Raw genomic sequence first — 16,765 nt, 5'->3', positions numbered from 1 at the left:
CAAGTTGCAAGGGAGGTTGGGAAAGAGGATATTTAGTGTTTCCAGCTTCTATAGTGGAAGATGGCCAGAGGAAAAAGGAAGTTAGGAATGACAACCGAGTTAGTCAACCAAGTGAAAGAAATGGCTTGGGCACTGGTGAGGGGGTGGGATGTACAGGGTATGTTGAAGAAAGGTCAAGTAGATGGCATTTCACTGGAGCTGAGGGTAGGTGAGAATTAAGAGATGAGATTAGGGAGATAGCTTGGCATCAGGACCTTACCAACCAAATCAAGGAGTTTGGGATTTATCCCTTTAGCAATAGAGACCCACTGGAAATTTGTGAGTAGAAAAGTGACATGATTAAAGCAGTGTTTGATCACCAATAATCTGGCCAGAGCACAGAATGTATTGAAAGAGGGTGAGCCTGAAGGAGGGGGCAAGGAGACCACTGCAGTGGTCCCTCCACGAAGTAATAGGACATGAGTCAGAATGGTGGCGGTGGTATTGATTAAAAAATACAACTATGGAAGAGATTATAAAGTATGAATGATCAGGGCTTGTTGACTAATAGAGGACCAAGAAGAGGGAGCATCAAAGATGACTTCACAGCTTTAAGCCTGGGTAACTGGCAAAATACATAATAGAAGCAGGAAATCAAGAAGGGAGCTGGTTTTAGGAAGAAGTTGATTAGTTCAAGGTTGTTGTTTTTCTTTTTTTAATTTAAATTTTTTGGAATCTTACTTCCCGACCAGGGATCAAACCTGCGCCCCCTGCAGTGCAAGCACGGAGTCTTAACCCCTGGACCACCAGGGAAGTCCCTGATTAGTTCAAGTTTAGATGTTGAGTGTGAGGTAGAGGCAGCAGGACGTGCAATGGAAACATATAACAGGTAGATAACATGTAGCCCACAAGATGTTGGACATTAAGAATAATGCTGCCTCTGGTGCTGCTTCCCAGGATCTATATATTTGGCACTGGAAGTGTGATGGTGTTTCTTAGAGGAGAGTTTATAGAGTAGAGGGAGGCAAATAATTCTATATATAGTCTGTACTTGGTACAAGTAAAGCCTGAAAACTCTGAGGTTGGTAATAATAGCCCCCAGCACAAGAAATGGACATTCCATGGCCAGTAGGATGAAATATCCAGAAGTATATCCCAAAACCTGGGAAAAGAGCATCTGGGCTGTATAAAAGCTGAGACAATCCCCAAAACCACACTGACTAAATGTTGTTGCCAATTTCTGAGTAAGAAAGAACTAGAGAGTATTCAGAATCATCTGTATGTTTATATCCAACTTACTTGTTTAGTAAACTTTAGGTGTAGTTCTCTTTCTAAAGGGTGCTGTCATTCCAACAGATTCCTTTGTCAGGTCCCTGACTTAAAGATCCTCTCTATCGATTGTTACAGAAAGATAACTAATCTGGGTAGACAGGAACTAACCAACACAGTTGAGATGCTGTGCCGGAATCGACAAAATCAGGACAGACATTTCAGAATGCTTTCTTTGCAAGGCCTGTTTTGGTCTGATCACGCCTGTTGCTACAGAGTTGATGCTGTCTGAAGCATAAGTTGAGCAAACGTTAATCTCCGTGCATCCAGTCATTCACCTTGAGATTAAGAGGACTTGATTTTCAGAGGTAGAGGGAATAAATGTGTTTATCAAATTTTCTGCATGGAGTAGGAATACCTTTTTTTTTGTTTTTTTTAGAAAAAAAAAGTTAACAAGAAAAACTCAACCCAGAAAATTAAAATATTGTTCAAAAAAGTTTTTGAAGGAGCTATAACAAGGTGATTGCAATCGTCCTTATAATAGTATAGCTTTGAGTATTTGACCTTCTTTCCATGGTTTTCATCATGTCAGAGTTTATCTGTACACTGGGATGCTAAGGCAACCAAGAAACACACAGTAGGACTTGAACACCTAAACTAATTTTATGAATGCCAGCAACCAGATTTCCTTTACCTTGTGTTATATAAAGCCCAGAGACCAGCATTTACATTCTACTTTGGTTTATATTTTGAACACTGTTTTCACTTTATAGAGAATGATGGTTATGAATGTATGCTAGATATAACTGTATATGGAGTTACATGATGTACTGTTTATGTAAAAGATGTAAGATGTGTGCATCCATGTATGGGGAAGAAAGTGTGTGTCTGTTTTAAAAATGTAAATAGGGCAACAGCTACCAAAGAAAAAAAATCTCAAAGAACAAACAATAACAACAAACAATCTTGATTATATGTGAATTAAAATTAAAGGCTAAGTTTTCTGGATTTTTTTCCAGAAAAAAACAGACATGTAAAAAAGTCTAATTGACATCAGAGATTTATTGAAAATGCCATTGTTTTTGCTCTGGCACTTTCTACAATGAGTGTCCTTGTCAGTCAGGGGCCTGGGGAAGCAGGGACATCTGGGAAAGAAGGCACAGATGTGAGTAATAACAGTGACAGGGGCTGGTCAGGAGACTCATGGGGGTCCGGAGGACACCAGTGCTGGGAAGCAGATGAGTCCACTTAAGGTAATCAGTCAGAAACTGGGCAATTCAACTCCATAAATATGCATCAACTCAAACTCTGGTGAACAATGCAGTCAAACCCCTGCCTTCACCATTTCAACTTGTAGCCTGGGCACAACAGAAAAACTGAGGTCTTGTTCCTCAGCCTTGACAAAAATGCTTGGAAACCCTCCATGTCAAACCTTGAGTTCTATCAGGCCATTTCGGCTCGTTTCTGGCTGTGGGCGCTTGGCTGTAACTGACTGAGATGCTTGGCCAGGACTCCTGCCCCCTGGTGCCCAAACCCTTTGCCTGGTGGGTCACTGACTCCATGGCCCCCAAGGCTCCTCACCTGATTTCTCCTTTCTCCTCTCAGAGGCTGGAACCTGTTTGCCTACAAGACCTTCCTGAGCCTCTACCGTCTGGTCTTTGCCTCCCCCCTCAGCCCTCCCCATCCCTCTTCCTAGGTGATCCCGATCCTGGCTCCTAAGCCTTTCCACACTGAATCATGAAAAGGAAGATCTCCAGGAGTGCAAGGTCTTCAACACTGTAAGCTTGGTCAAAGCTGGAATGTGCCTGTGAAGTTCAGTGCTGCTTGCCCAGCGGCCAACAGTGCCCACATGTGCTTGGCACACAAGAGACATGAACAGAAGAATAAAAAATGAAAGTAAGCTGAAAATGTATTATTTATCCCGAGTAGGAAACTGAGAAAGATTTTTAATATGCATTGAAACAAAACGTGTTTCTGCTTAATCATCAGCTTATTAGAACATTTTAAAAATGAAAAAGTTTATCTATTTATAATTAAGTGAGATTTAAATCCTAAGTATAATATTTCACGCCGGCCTCCTCAGTGTGTCTCAAACACATCAAGCAGCCTCCCACTCTAAGGCCTTTGTATGTGCTATTCCCTCTGCCTGGAATTTTCTTCCCTCAGTCACTGCAAGGCTCATGAGTTTTCTTCTTCCACGTCTCTGCTCAAATGTCACCACAGCAGAGAGGCCTCTTCCTGACTCCCTATCCGAAATAACACCATCCCATCAACTCTAGATCCTTTGCCTTGCTTCATTTTCTCCTCACCTGACATCCTGACATCCTGCATTCATGGGTCCATTTCTGTCTCCTCCCACTGGAACTGTATAAGCTTCACGAGGGAACACCTTTCTTTTCTTCACTACTGTATCCTCACTCCCTGGAATGGTGCCTGGTATAAGGCAGGTGCTCAGTAACTATTTCAATGAATGAATGACTGAAGGCAGACACTGAAATCGGATGCTTGAAACTACGATCTTGATCAGTACTTCATTTCAATGGAGTAACCATTATTGTTGTACCATATAAGAAATTATGAAAGCAAACAGCCTATTGCATTTAATTTTGCTGCATTTAACTACAGACTAAATTTATGTTTATAAACTTCTGATATTGGAGTACACTTTCCTCTTACTTACCCTTTTGATCCCCATTAACCTATTCTAAAATATGTTACTGCTTACTCAGTAATATTTTATCTGCAGGGTAAATAAGACAGACAGGGCTTCCCTGGTGGCGCAGCGGTTAAGAATCCGCCTGCCAATGCAGGAGACATGGGTTCGAGCCCTCTTCCCAGAAGATCCCACATGCCGCGGCGCAACTAAGCCCGTGTGTCACAACTACTGAGCCTGAGCTCTAGAGCCCGCGAGCCACAACTACTGAAACACGTGGGCCTAGAGCCCATGCTCCGCAACAAGAGAAGCCACTGCAATGAGAAGCCCGTGCACCACAACGAAGAGTAGCCCCCGCTCGCCGCAACTAGAGAAAACCCGCGCGCAGCAATGAAGACCCAACACAGCCAAAAATAAACAAACAAACAAATAAATAAGACAGAACGTCTGCCTCCTACACCCACATAATGAATCATAAAAGTACAGAGCCACGTTACGTATAGCAAATGCAGACCTCTTCAAGCACACTCATGTTTAATCTTTATTATTATTATTAATTAATTAATTAATTTTTTTAAACAGCAGGTTCTTATTAGTTATCTATTTTATACATATTAGTGTATACATGTCAATCCCAATCTCCCAAATCATCACACCACCACCCCTACCCGCCGCTTTCCCCGCTTGGTGTCCATACGTTCGTTCTCTACATCTGTGTCTCTATTTCTGCCTTGCAAACTGGTTCATCTGTACCATTTTTCTAGGTTCCACATATATGCGTTAATATACAATATTTGTTTTTCTCTTTCTGACTTACTCTGTATGACAGTCTCTAGATTCATCCACATCTCTACAAATGACCCAATTTCGTTCCTTTTTATGGCTGAGTAATATTCCATTGTATATATGTACCACATCTTCTTTATCCATTTGTCTGTTGATAGGCATTTAGGTTGCTTCCATGACCTGGTTATTGTAAATACTGCTGCAATGAACACTGGGGTGCATGTGTCTTTTTGAATTATGGTTTTCTCTGGGTATATGCCCAGTAGTGGGATTGCTGGGTCGTATGGTAGTTCTATTTTGAGTTTTTCAAGGACCCTCCATACTGTTCTCCAAAGTGGCAGTATCAATTTACATTCCCACCAGTAGAGCAACAGGGGTCCCTTTTCTCCACACCCTCTCCAGCATTTGCTGTTTGTAGATTCTGTGATGATGCCCATTCTAACTGGTGTAAGGTGATACCTCATTGTAGTTTTGATTTGCATTTCTCTAATAATTAGTGATGTTGAGAAGCTTTTCATGTGCTTCTTGGCCATCTGTATGTCCTCTTTGGAGAAATGTCTATTTAGGTCTTCTGCCCATTTTTTGATTGGGTTGTTTGTTTTTTTAATTTTGAGCTGCATGAGCTGTTTATTTTTTTGGAGATTAATCCTTTGTCTGTTGACTCATTTGCAAATATTTTTTCCCACTCTGAGGGTTGTCTTTTCGTCTTGTTTGTAGTTTCCTTTGATTTGCAAAAGATTTTAAGTTTCATTAGGTCCCATTTGCTTATTTTTGTTTTTATTTCCATTACTCTAGGAGGTGGACCAAAAAAGATCTTGCTGTGATTTATATCAAACAGTGTTCTTCCTATGTTTTCCTCTAAGAGTTTTATAGTGTCCGGTCTTACATTTAGGCCTCTAATCCATTTTGAGTTTATTTTTGTGTATGGTGTTAGGGAGTGTTCTAATTTCATTCTTTTACATGTAGCTGTCCAGTTTTCCCAGCACCACTTATGGAAGAGACTGTCTTTTCTCCATTGTATATCCTTGCCTCTTTTGTCATAGATTAGTTGACCATAGGTGTGTGGGTTTATCTCTGGGCTTTCTATCCTGTGCCATTGATCTATATTTCTGTTTTTGTGCCAGTACCATATTGTCTTGATTACTGCAGCTTTGTAGTATAGTCTGAAGTCATGGAGTCTGATTCCTCCAGCTCCGTTTTTCTTCCTCAAGACTGCTTTTGCTATTCGGGGTCTATTCTGTCTCCATACAAATTTTAAGATTTTTTATTTTAGTTCTGTAAAAAATGCCACTGGTAATTTGATAGGGATTGCATTGAATCTATAGATTGCTTTGGGCAGTATAGTCATTTTCACAATATTGATTCCTCCAATCCAAGAACATGGTATATCTCTCCATCTGTCTGTGTCATCTTTGATTTCTTTCATCAGTGTCTTACAGTTTTCTGAGTACAGGTCTTTTACCTCTTTAGGTAGGTTTATTCCTAGGTATTTTATTCTTTTTGTTGCAATGGTAATGGGATTGTTTCCTTAATTTCTCTTTCCGATCTTCCGTCGTTAGGGTATAGGAATGCAAGAGATTTCTGTGCGTTAATTTTGTATCCGGTAACTTTACCAAATTCATTGATTAGCTCTAGTAGTTTTCTGGTGGTATCTTTAGGATTCTCTATGTATAGTATCATGTCATCTGCAAACAGTGAAAGTTTTACTTCTTTTCCAATTTGTATTCCTTTTATTTCTTTTTCTGCTCTGATTGCTGTGGCTAAGACTTCCAAAACTATGTTGAATAATAGTGGCCAGAGTGGACATCCTTGTCTTGTTCCTGATCTTAGAGGAAATGCTTTCAGTTTTTCACCATTGAGAATGATGCTTGCTGTGGGTTTGTCATATGTGGCCTTTATTATGTTGAGGTAGGTTCCCTCTATGCCCACTGTCTGGAGAGTTTTTATCATAAATGGGTGTTGAATTTTGTCAAAAGCTTTTTCTGCATCTATTGAGATGATCATATGGCTTTTATTCTTTTATTTGTTAATATGGTGTATCACATTGATTGATTTGTGTATATTGAAAAATCCTTGCATCCCTGGGATAAATCCAACTTGATCCTGGTGTATGATCCTTTTAATGTGTTGTTAGATTCTGTTTGCTAGTATTTTGTTGAGGATTTTTGCATCTATATTCATCAGTGATATTAGTCTGTAATTTTCTTTTTTTGTAGTATCTTTGTCTGATTTTGGTATCAGGGTGTTGGTGGCCTCATAGAATGAGTTTGGGAGTGTTCCTTCCTCTGCAGTTTTTTGGAAGAGTTTGAGGAGGATGGGTGTTAGCTCGCTCTAAATGTTTGAGAGAATTCACCTGTGAAGCCATCTGGTCCTGGACTTTTGTTTCTTGGAAGATTTTTAATCACTGTTTCAATTTCATTACTTGTGATTGGTCTGTTCATATTTTCTATTTTTTCCTGGTTCAGTCTTGGAAGGTTATACCTTTCTAAGAATTTGTGCATTTCTTCCAGGTTGTCCATTTTATTGGCATAGAGTTGCTTGTAGTAGTCTCTTAGGATGCTTTGTATTTCTGCGGTGTCTGTTGTAACTTCTCCTCTTTCATTTCTAATTTTATTGATTTGAGTCCTCTCCCTCTTTTTCTTCATGAGTCTGGCTAATGGTTTATCAATTTTGTTTATCTTTTCAAAGAACCAGCTTTTAGTTTTATTGATCTTTGCTATTGTTTTCTTTGTTTCTATTTCATTTATTTCTGCTCTGATCTTTATGATTTCTTTCCTTCTGCTAACTTTGGGTTTTGTTTGTTCTTCTTTCTCTAGTTCCTTTAGGTGTAAGGTTAGATTGTTTATTTGAGATGTTTGTTGTTTCTTGAGGTAGACTTGTATTGCTATAAACTTCCCTCTTAGAACTACTTTTGCTGCATCCCAAAGGTTTTGGATCATCGTGTTTCATTGTCATTTGTCTCTAGGTATTTTTTGATTTCCTCTTTGATTTCTTCAGTGATCTCTTGGTTATTTAGTAACATATTGTTTAGCTTCCATGTATTTGTGTTTTTTACGTTCTTTTCCCTGTAGTTGATTTCTAATCTCATAGCATTGTGGTCAGAAAAGATGCTTGATATGATTTCAATTTTCTTAAATTTACTGAGGCTTGATTTGTGACCCAAGATGTGATCTCTCCTGGAGAATGTTCCATGTGCACTTGAGGAGAAAGTGTAATCTGCTGGTTTTGGATGGAATGTCCTATAAATATCAATTAAATCTATCTGGTCTATTTTGTCATTTAAAGCTTGTGTTTCCTTATTAATTTTCTGTTTGGATAATCTGTGCATTGGTGTAAGTGAGGTGTTAAAGTCCCCCACTATTATTGTGTTACTGTTATTGTGTTATTGTGTTAAACTGCTATTAGCACTTGCCTTATGTAATGAGGTGTCCCTATGTTGGGTGCATATATATTTATGATTGTTATATCTTCTTCTTGGATTGATCCTGTGATCATTATGTAGTGTCCTTCCTTGTCTCTTGTAACATTCTTTATTTTAATGTATATTTTACCTGATATGAGTATTGCTACTCCAGCTTTCTTTTGATTTCCATTTGCATGGAATATCTTTTTCCATCCCCTCACTTTCAGTCTGTATGTGTTCCTAGGTCTGAAGTGGGTCTCTTGTAGACAGCATATATATGGGTCTTGTTTTTGTATCCATTCAGTGAGCCTGTGTCTTTTGGTTGCAGCATTTAATCCATTCACATTTAAGGTAATTATCGATATGTATGTTCCTATGACCATTTTCTTAATTGTTTGGGGTTTGTTTTTGTAGGTCCTTTTCTTCTCTTGTGTTTCCCACTTAGAGAAGTTCCTTTAGCATTTGTTGTAGAGCTGGTTTGGTGGTGCTGAATTCTCTTAGCTTTTGCTTGTCTGTAAAGCTTTTGATTTCTCCCTCGAATCTGAATGAGATCCTTGCTGGGTAGAGTAATCTTGGTTGTAGGTTATTCCCTTTCATCACTTTATATATGTCATGCCACTCCCTTCTGGCTTGTAGAGTTTCTGCTGAGAAATCAGCTGTTAACCTTATGGGCGTTCCCTTGTGTGTTATTTGTCATTTTTCCCTTGCTGCTTTCAATAATTTTTCTTTGTCTTTAATTTTTGCCAATTTGATTACTATGTGTCTTGGCGTGTTTCTCCTTGGGTTTATCCTGCATGGGACTCTCTGCACTTCCAGGACTTGGGTGGCTATTTCCTCTCCCATGTTAGGGAAGTTTTTGACTATAATTTCTTCAAATATTTTCTCGGGTTCTGTCTCTCTCTCTTCTCCTTCTGGGACCCCTATAATGCGAATGTTGTTGCGTTTAATGTTGTCCCAGAGGTCTCTTAGGCTGTCTTCATTTCTTTTCATTCTTTTTTCTTTATTCTGTTCCGCAGCAGTGAATTCCACCATTCTGTCTTCCAGGTCACTTATCTGTTCTTCTGCCTCAGTTATTCTGCTATTGATTCCTTCTAGTGTATTGTTTATTTCAGTTACTGTATTTTTCATCTGTGTTTGTTTGTTCTTTAATTCTTCTAGGTCTTTGTTAAACATTTCTTGCATCTTCTTGATCTTTGCCTCCATTCTTTTTCCGAGGTCCTAGATCATCTTCACTATCATTATTCTGAAATCTTTTTCTGGAAGGTTGCCTATCTCCACTTCATTTAGTTGTTTTTCTGGGGTTTTATGCTGTTCCTTCATCTGGTACATAGCCCTCTGCCTTTTCATCTTGTCTATCATTCTGTCAATGTGGTTTTTGTTGCACAGGCTGCAGGATTGTAGTTCTTCTTGCTTCTGCTGTCTGCCCTCTGGTGGATGAGGCTATCTAAGAGGCTTGAGCAAGTTTCCTGATGGGAGGGACTGGTGGTGGGTAGAGATGGCTGTTGCTCTGGTGGGCAGAGCTCAGTAAAACTTTAATCCGCTTGTCTGCTGATGAGTGGGGCTGGGTTCCCTCCTTGTTGGTTGTTTGGCCTGAGGCGACTGAACACTGGAGCCTACCCGGGCTCTTTGGTGGGGCTAATGGCGTACTCTGGGAGGGCTCACGCCAAGGAGTACTTCCCAGAACTTCCGCTGCCAGTGTCCTTGTCCTCACAGTGAGACAAAGCCACCCCCCCGCCTCTGCAGGAGACCCTCCAACACTAGCAGGTAGGTCTGGTTCAGTCTTCTATGGGGTCACTGCTCCTTCCCCTGGGTCCCGATACACACACTACTTTGTGTGTGCCCTCCAAGAGTGGAGTCTCTGTTTCTTCCAGTCCTGTCAAAGTCCTGCAATCAAATTGCACTAGCTTTCAAAGTCTGATTCTCTAGGAATTCCTCCTCCCGTTGCCGGACCCGCAGGTTGGGAAGCCTGACATGGGGCTCAGAACCTTCACTCCAGTGGGTGGACTTCTGTGGTATAAGTGTTCTCTAGTTTGTGAGTTACCCACCCAGTGGTTATGGGATTTGATTTTATTGTGATTGCACCCCTCCTACCATCTCATTGTGGCTTCTCCTCTGTCTTTGGATGTGGGGTATCTTTTTTGGTGAGTTCCAGTGTCTTCCTGTCGATGATTTTTCAGCAGTTAGTTGTGATTCCGGCGCTCTCCGAAGGGGTAGTGAGAGCACGTCCTTCTACTCTGCCATCTTAATCCAATCTCCCCTTAATCTTTAAGTGCATCCTCTAAGCAGGGCTTTTGACAACCTGGTAGCCAAAGCGCATTTATGAATTAATGCTTTTAAAGCCACCTACTACTCAATCATGGATAACTCTATTGAAAAGTTTTTTTCTCCTGTCTAATGGGAAGTTCCAAGATGATGGAAAAATATACATCAAATGTGGGCATGTGTCATGATACATTTTAGATATCAGATCCTAAAGTTTGGCTTCCCTGCTAAGTCAGAGCACCCAGAAAAGTATACATACACTTGTCATCAAAATGGATATAAAAGGATTATAAACAAGGATCAGAATAATTGAGGCTGTGGAGGGTCAGTGGTGATCCAGAATGTCCAAAGAAAATTGTGTGGGGCACTGAACAGTGGTTGGATTCTTAGATTTTTTTTTAAGCCTCCCAAGCAAGATTTAAACTTTATTCTTTAGTTACTGAAACATAAGGCAGAATCTCCTGCTGTTCTTACTCACGTCTGAACTGTTACTAAAGCTTTACAGTGAAGCCCCAAGGCCTCTCCCTCTCTCACCAGAAGCTGGATTTAGCAAATAAGATCCCTGGTCTGGAATCAGAAAACCACTCCCCTGGTCTTAGGAAAGTTACTCAACTTCTCTGAGTCTCAGTCTTCTCACCTTTTAAATACAGATAATAATAATATGTATATCATAGGTCATTATAAATATTAAATGACATAATACACAAAAGTGCTACGATGAAGACTTGTGATTTAGTATGCACTCAATGAATTAATATTAATGATTACTTTTTCCACATTCTTTTTATACAGTAACTTTTTCTCTCATTTCCTTTTCCTTTGTTTTTCCCTTACCACAGAGCCCAACTATAATTATTATTTGCAAGTGTTTATTGAGCATCCATCAATTACCATTAAACAAAAGAAGAGTCAATACATTTGTCAGGATTTACTAAGCAATTATCAGAAGCAACGGGCTGGGAGAGACTGTGTACTTGGTCCCTGCCCTGTGGGTACACAATCACACAGCAATGCAGGCGGGTTGTTCTTCCATAGCTTGGGGCAACATTGCTGTAGAATTGCTGATGATGGCTAACCTTGACAGAGCAAAGACCTGCAGTGTTTGGATTCTCAGGAAGCCCATTCCCATCTGGGAGCCAGAGGCTCCTCCGTAAGTGTTTCCTGGGATGGGGGGGTGGGAGGGGGCTCCTTTCTCTGCCTCCTAGAGTCCCTGAGCTCCGGAGAACAGGCTCTGTGAACTCTGGGGCAATGACTCTCTCAGGGCTGCTTCTGAGAAGTGGGCCTATCTAGAAAAAGGCTGTGTGAACCAGAGACATTGGGCTCAACTCTAGCTGGACAGCGAGCCGAGCCGCGGAAGCAGTTTCATGGGACCCCCTCTGCTCTTTTCCTGCTCACACCTTTGTTCTACCTGATCTGCTCCCCACCCCTTACCACACCCTTCACAGGACTAGCACTCCCAGCCTTCACATTTCTACTTCATCCACTCTGACATGTTGACAATCGCCTGAAGGAGCCTTGTCTTCTCTCCTTCATTTATTACAGGCAGGGCTGCTTCCTCTGCCTTTAATATTCTTCTTGGCCCAGCTCCTATTTGTCTTCAAGACTCAGCCCAGGTGCCACCTCTGGGCAGTCTTCCTTCACCCCCATCCTACACCAAGGTGCTCCTCTGTGCGCCCCTGGGGTTTCAGTGCTTGTAGCCATCGTGGTCCTCAGCAGTGAGTGTGTAGCTGCCACGACTGCCTACTCTCCTGGAGGTGCTTTGAGAGGAGAGACCAGGTTTGTTTGTTTAATCTCTGCGTCCCTAACACAGCACAGTGTCTGATGCTTAGCAAGTCCTCAGACAATGTCAGTGGAACAAATTAATTAGAATCTCCGTTACGTTTCTCCCTACACACTCCGTCTGCAAGTGAGCTGCTGTCTGCTCTCCCTAAATAGTTCGATAAATTCATGCTGATAAAGTGTGCACTTTCACCCAACTCCTCGAGTACTGGAAAGACTAATGCCTATTTGGCAATGAAAGTTTTGTAAGAAGCCTTGGAGGAAAGGGATGATGCATGTCTGAAAATTCAGTAATGACTCTGATCCGTGGTTACTGCCACATCTCTCCTGGATTCCACTTATAAAGAACTCAGGGCCTCTGAACTACTTAGGAAAGTAGTACAATTTTTTTAATGACTAGAAATGACCCTGTATTACCCTACATTCTTGTCAGATGAAATAAAAGAGATATTGTGAATGAGCAAACAAAACAAAACAACCACCGATTTGATTCACATACTCTCCAGCCTCCAGTTGGGGAGAAACAACCTGTTTGTTTGTTAGTTTTTTAAAATAGTGTGGACTTCCAAATGTTTCTTTTTTCTTTCCTGAGATAATATGTCCAGACATCACATGCTACATTGCCATAGGCAGTAATTACAGAAATGAATCCCAAAGAAGAATATTCGCGGGGTATCAGTGGCTGTTCGACTTGACTTCTGAGAAATCCATAGGGAGGTCCTCGGCTGAGTAATAGTGAGGATTTATTGAACACAAAACACTTCCCCGCAAACAACTAGCACTATGGTATCCTTTAATTTTCTTCAAAATAAACTCTTCCACCTACCTTTGCTTCAGGGTGCCCTTGGTATTGATGGCTGTCGTTCCATGAGTGACAACGGGTAGAACTGGGGGACTCCAACTCCAACCTACTTTCCAACAATATCACCACCTAGAATTTGTGAAATAAATGTAGAAAAAATGGCTTTAAAAGCTTGAATTTTTGTGGAAACCTTCAAAGATGAGCATAAAAATATGCAGTGAAAACAGAATGGTTGAAATAATTCTTGTATCCCTGGGATACCTCCAAGAAAATGCCCTAGGACTTCCCTGGCGGCACAGTGGTTAAGAATCCTCCTGTCAGTGCAGGGGACACGGGTTCGAGCCCTGGTCTGGGAAGATCCCACATGCCATGGAGCAACTAAGCCCATGCGCCACAACTGCTGAGCCTGTGCTCTAGAGCCTGTGAGCCACAACTACTGAGCCCACGTGCCACAACTACTGAAGCCCGAGCACCTAGAGCCTGTGCTCCACAACAAGAGAAGCCACTGCAATGAGAAGCCCACGCACTGCAACAAAGAGTAGCCCCCGCTCGTCACAACTACAGAAAGCCCACGTGCAGCAACAAAGACCCGACGCAGCCAAAAATAAATAAGTGAATAAATAAACTTATTAAAAAAAAAAAAAGAAAATGCCCTAAAAATGTCACCATAAAGAGATAAACATTATCACTATCAGCAAAGAAAATTTACATAAAATTTTCTAAAGTATAAGAAGGGCTTTGCCCAGCTAAGAGGTGGTGTAATTATTGTAAACAACAGGTATGGGCTGTAGTAACAGACCAAGATCAAATTCTGTTCCCTCACTTAGCAGCTGCATAACTTTGGGCAAATTACTTAACTCCATGAAGCCTATCTTTTCTATCTTTAATTTGGATTCCTGACTGCCTCATAAACTTATTGTTAATTCATTTGTGCAATTATTAAGTGATTATTTATTGAGCTATTACTAGAAACCAGACACGATGCTGGGTGCTAGAGATTCAGTAATAAGATACAATGTTTTCCCTCAAGGATTTCATTGTCTAGGAGCAGAGACAGTTGAATAAATAAAATAATTGCAATACATTGTGATACCTGCCTTAATACCGGTAAGTTCAAGGTAGTACAAAGGAGAAAATGATGAGTCCATGTAGGGCCATCAAGGAAGGCTTCAAAAAAGAGATGAAGTTTAAGTATCCCCTAAGGTTTAAAAGAAGAGCTGAGGTAGGGAATAGAAAGACACTGAATGCAAACACAATGGAATGCTCAATGGCATGATGTGAGAAACTTCGAAACTTCAAGAGTTTAGGAAGCATCAAGTGGCTCAGCATGTCGATACATTTAAGTATCAGGAGAGGACTGGTGACCATCCGGATGAGAGGGCTTAGCTAAGGAAGGATGACACCCAGGTTTCTGTAGTGGGTGACTACGCTGAGGTTGATGCCTTACTGAGGGACCTAAGAGGAGGGACATTAAGAAGAAGGGATGATGAAGATAACGAGGCAACTTTGGGACAAGGTGACTGTGAGGGTTCTGTGAAATGTCTGGATGAAATGTCTTGTTAAGCAGTTTAATGTACTGGTCTGGAGCTCAGAAGAGAGAACTGACCTGGAAATTCAGGTCTGGAGCCCAGAGCCTCATATGTAAGACCAGACGAGCACTTGGATCTTTTCTCCCACACAGGCTGGCCTCAAGGAAAATGAGGAAGTCTGAGTTGTGGGACTGGTGTCCAAGGGGGAATCCATGCTTCAGTTCATAGTCTTGGGGGGAGGAGTTGTAAGCTTGAGAAACCCTGTGGTCCATCTTTAGAGCAAAACTGCTGTCATAATCTGCCAAAACCCACAAGTACCGTCAAAATTATTCGTTATTCGCTTTCACTTCTTTAACATTTTGAACACAGACCATAGCAATACCTCTTAAAAGCCTCGTCTCTTTCCCATTTATGTCCCTCTCATCACAAACTGCTCCTCCAACCCTCATACATGTCCTGAGAAGCCTTCCCCGACTCCAGACTCCACATCTCCTGTTCCTATCTCCCTCCCACTTCCCCAAAGATGAGTCTGGTAAGGCAAGAGAGGCTTTTCTGGGGGGTGAGGGAGGAGAAGAAATAAAATCTGCAAAGTCAGGATCCTTTTAGAGGCCAGGAAGAGGGGAAAGGTTGGAAGGACTCATGCATTAATAATTTTGTTCTTGTTACAGTAGACTCAAAAACCAGGCTGATCATCTAAATAAGTCATGCATGCAAAGAGGCTTAGCAGAGAGCAAGGATCCTGTTCCAGGAAGTGGGATGGAAACCAAACAAGAGAAGAAGGTTCTAATCAGTGGATGAATGGTGTTGTCTAGAGAAATTCCCTAGGCTGCAGGGAATTGCTGCAGCAACTCGTATAGGTTCTAGTGATCTCTGACACCAGGAGAAAGGAGCCATTAAAGGTCCTGGTGAGGCCTGGACATCACTGGAAGAGGTATAGAAGGAGAAGAAAATAAGAGTCAGGACAGAAGCTTAGGGAGCAGATTGTAGGGGAAAGTCAATGAAGTGTTCTGGTGAGAATCTGTCAGGAGGTGGAAGAGAACCAGGAGCGTGTCGTGTCCTGGAAATTAGGAAGCAGTTTTTAAGGAGACAGTGTCAAGTGTGTGTTCCATACTCATCAAGTTTGATGAGCAATGGAAAGTATCCACCGGATTTGGCAATTGGGAGGTCACTGGTAACCTTAGCAAAAGCATCTTTAGTGAAATGGTGGAAGCAAAAGGCAAACTGCAGTGTGATCATAGAGAGGGAAAGATGAGAAACTCGAGACACGAGGACAACTGTCCTGGGAAGCCTGTCTGAGGACAGGAGGCAAGACAGCAGCTAGAGGAGTTTTCCCCTCCTCTCTTCTTCCCCTCTCCCTCCCTCCCTTCCTTCCTTCCGGAAGGGCAAGACGTGGACCTCTTTAAAGACTCTTGGGTAGGATCTTATGAAAAAGAGTCTAAAGTCCAGAAAGGAAATGACAGAGAAGGAGGGTGGGTGAGGGGGAGAATAGATGGAGGGATTCACCTTGAATGAGAAGAAGGAATACCCCTTCTTCTGAGAGTGGAGGAAGGAAGGAAAGTGGCACATACAGGAAGGTTTTAGTGGGAAAGCAGGAGGTGATCAGCCAGGAAGTTGAAGGAGTTTCTGTCTGCTAGCCTTCAAGTTCTCTGCAAGGCAGTTGGCAAGGTCATCTGCTGAGAGTAAGGTATGGAGGCAGGAGCTGGGTAGAGGGACATAGTGAGAGGTTTGGAACAGTGACGGTAGGGAATGGGCTGGGGAGAGAAGATACGTGGCAAAAGGCTCGAGTGTGTGGGACCACACGTTACAGACACCTAGTATATTTGAGACTTATAGTATATTTTTCCCCAGCTGCACCTGGATGAGGTGCAGAGATGCTATCATGAGATGTGCTCAGGGACAGCAGGTTGAGACAGGTGAGGCCTTCGATAAATATCGGCTCCCCCACTACGAAGTACAGGTTGGTAGTATAGAATAACATGCAGTTGTGACTTTCCAATGGGAAAAAAATGTTTTCATTTGGTGATGTTAACGGCAAGGCCACGAAGGTCTTCTAAGATGGTTGGTTTCAAGTTTGGAGAGATAAACTGTAACACCAGGTGGTGCTACTTGGTTACTGGGCCTGGGGTTGTGACTGCTCTTATCCTGAGAGCACAAAAGGGGTACTCAACTCCCTTTTTGCCCTGCTCAAGTCATGGGAGACAAAAGAATCCCAACAAGTCCAATTCTATTGCCCTTGCAGACAACCTTCAACGTTCTAGGAAGCAGTAGGACAGTGACTTCTGGGGAATATGCTCACAGAGTGT

The 16,765-nt window shown here is 41.8% G+C and overlaps 1 protein-coding gene across 2 annotated transcripts in view; it reads right to left on the bottom strand.

The window, feature by feature from the left end:
* The window catches only part of PDE7A (phosphodiesterase 7A), a 355,014-nt gene that overhangs the window by 212,719 nt on the left and 125,530 nt on the right, over window positions 1-16,765 (bottom strand). For both annotated transcript variants that reach the window (XM_057532071.1, XM_057532072.1), the window contains exon 3: window positions 12,958-13,062. In XM_057532071.1, the coding sequence (XP_057388054.1) occupies window positions 12,958-13,062 (105 nt within the window). The remainder of the gene's footprint in view (window positions 1-12,957; window positions 13,063-16,765) is intronic.

The sequence above is a fragment of the Balaenoptera acutorostrata genome, chromosome 17, assembly GCF_949987535.1.
Source record: "Balaenoptera acutorostrata chromosome 17, mBalAcu1.1, whole genome shotgun sequence".
NCBI lineage: Eukaryota > Metazoa > Chordata > Mammalia > Artiodactyla > Balaenopteridae > Balaenoptera > Balaenoptera acutorostrata.
This window is presented reverse-complemented; position numbering and strand designations above follow the sequence as displayed.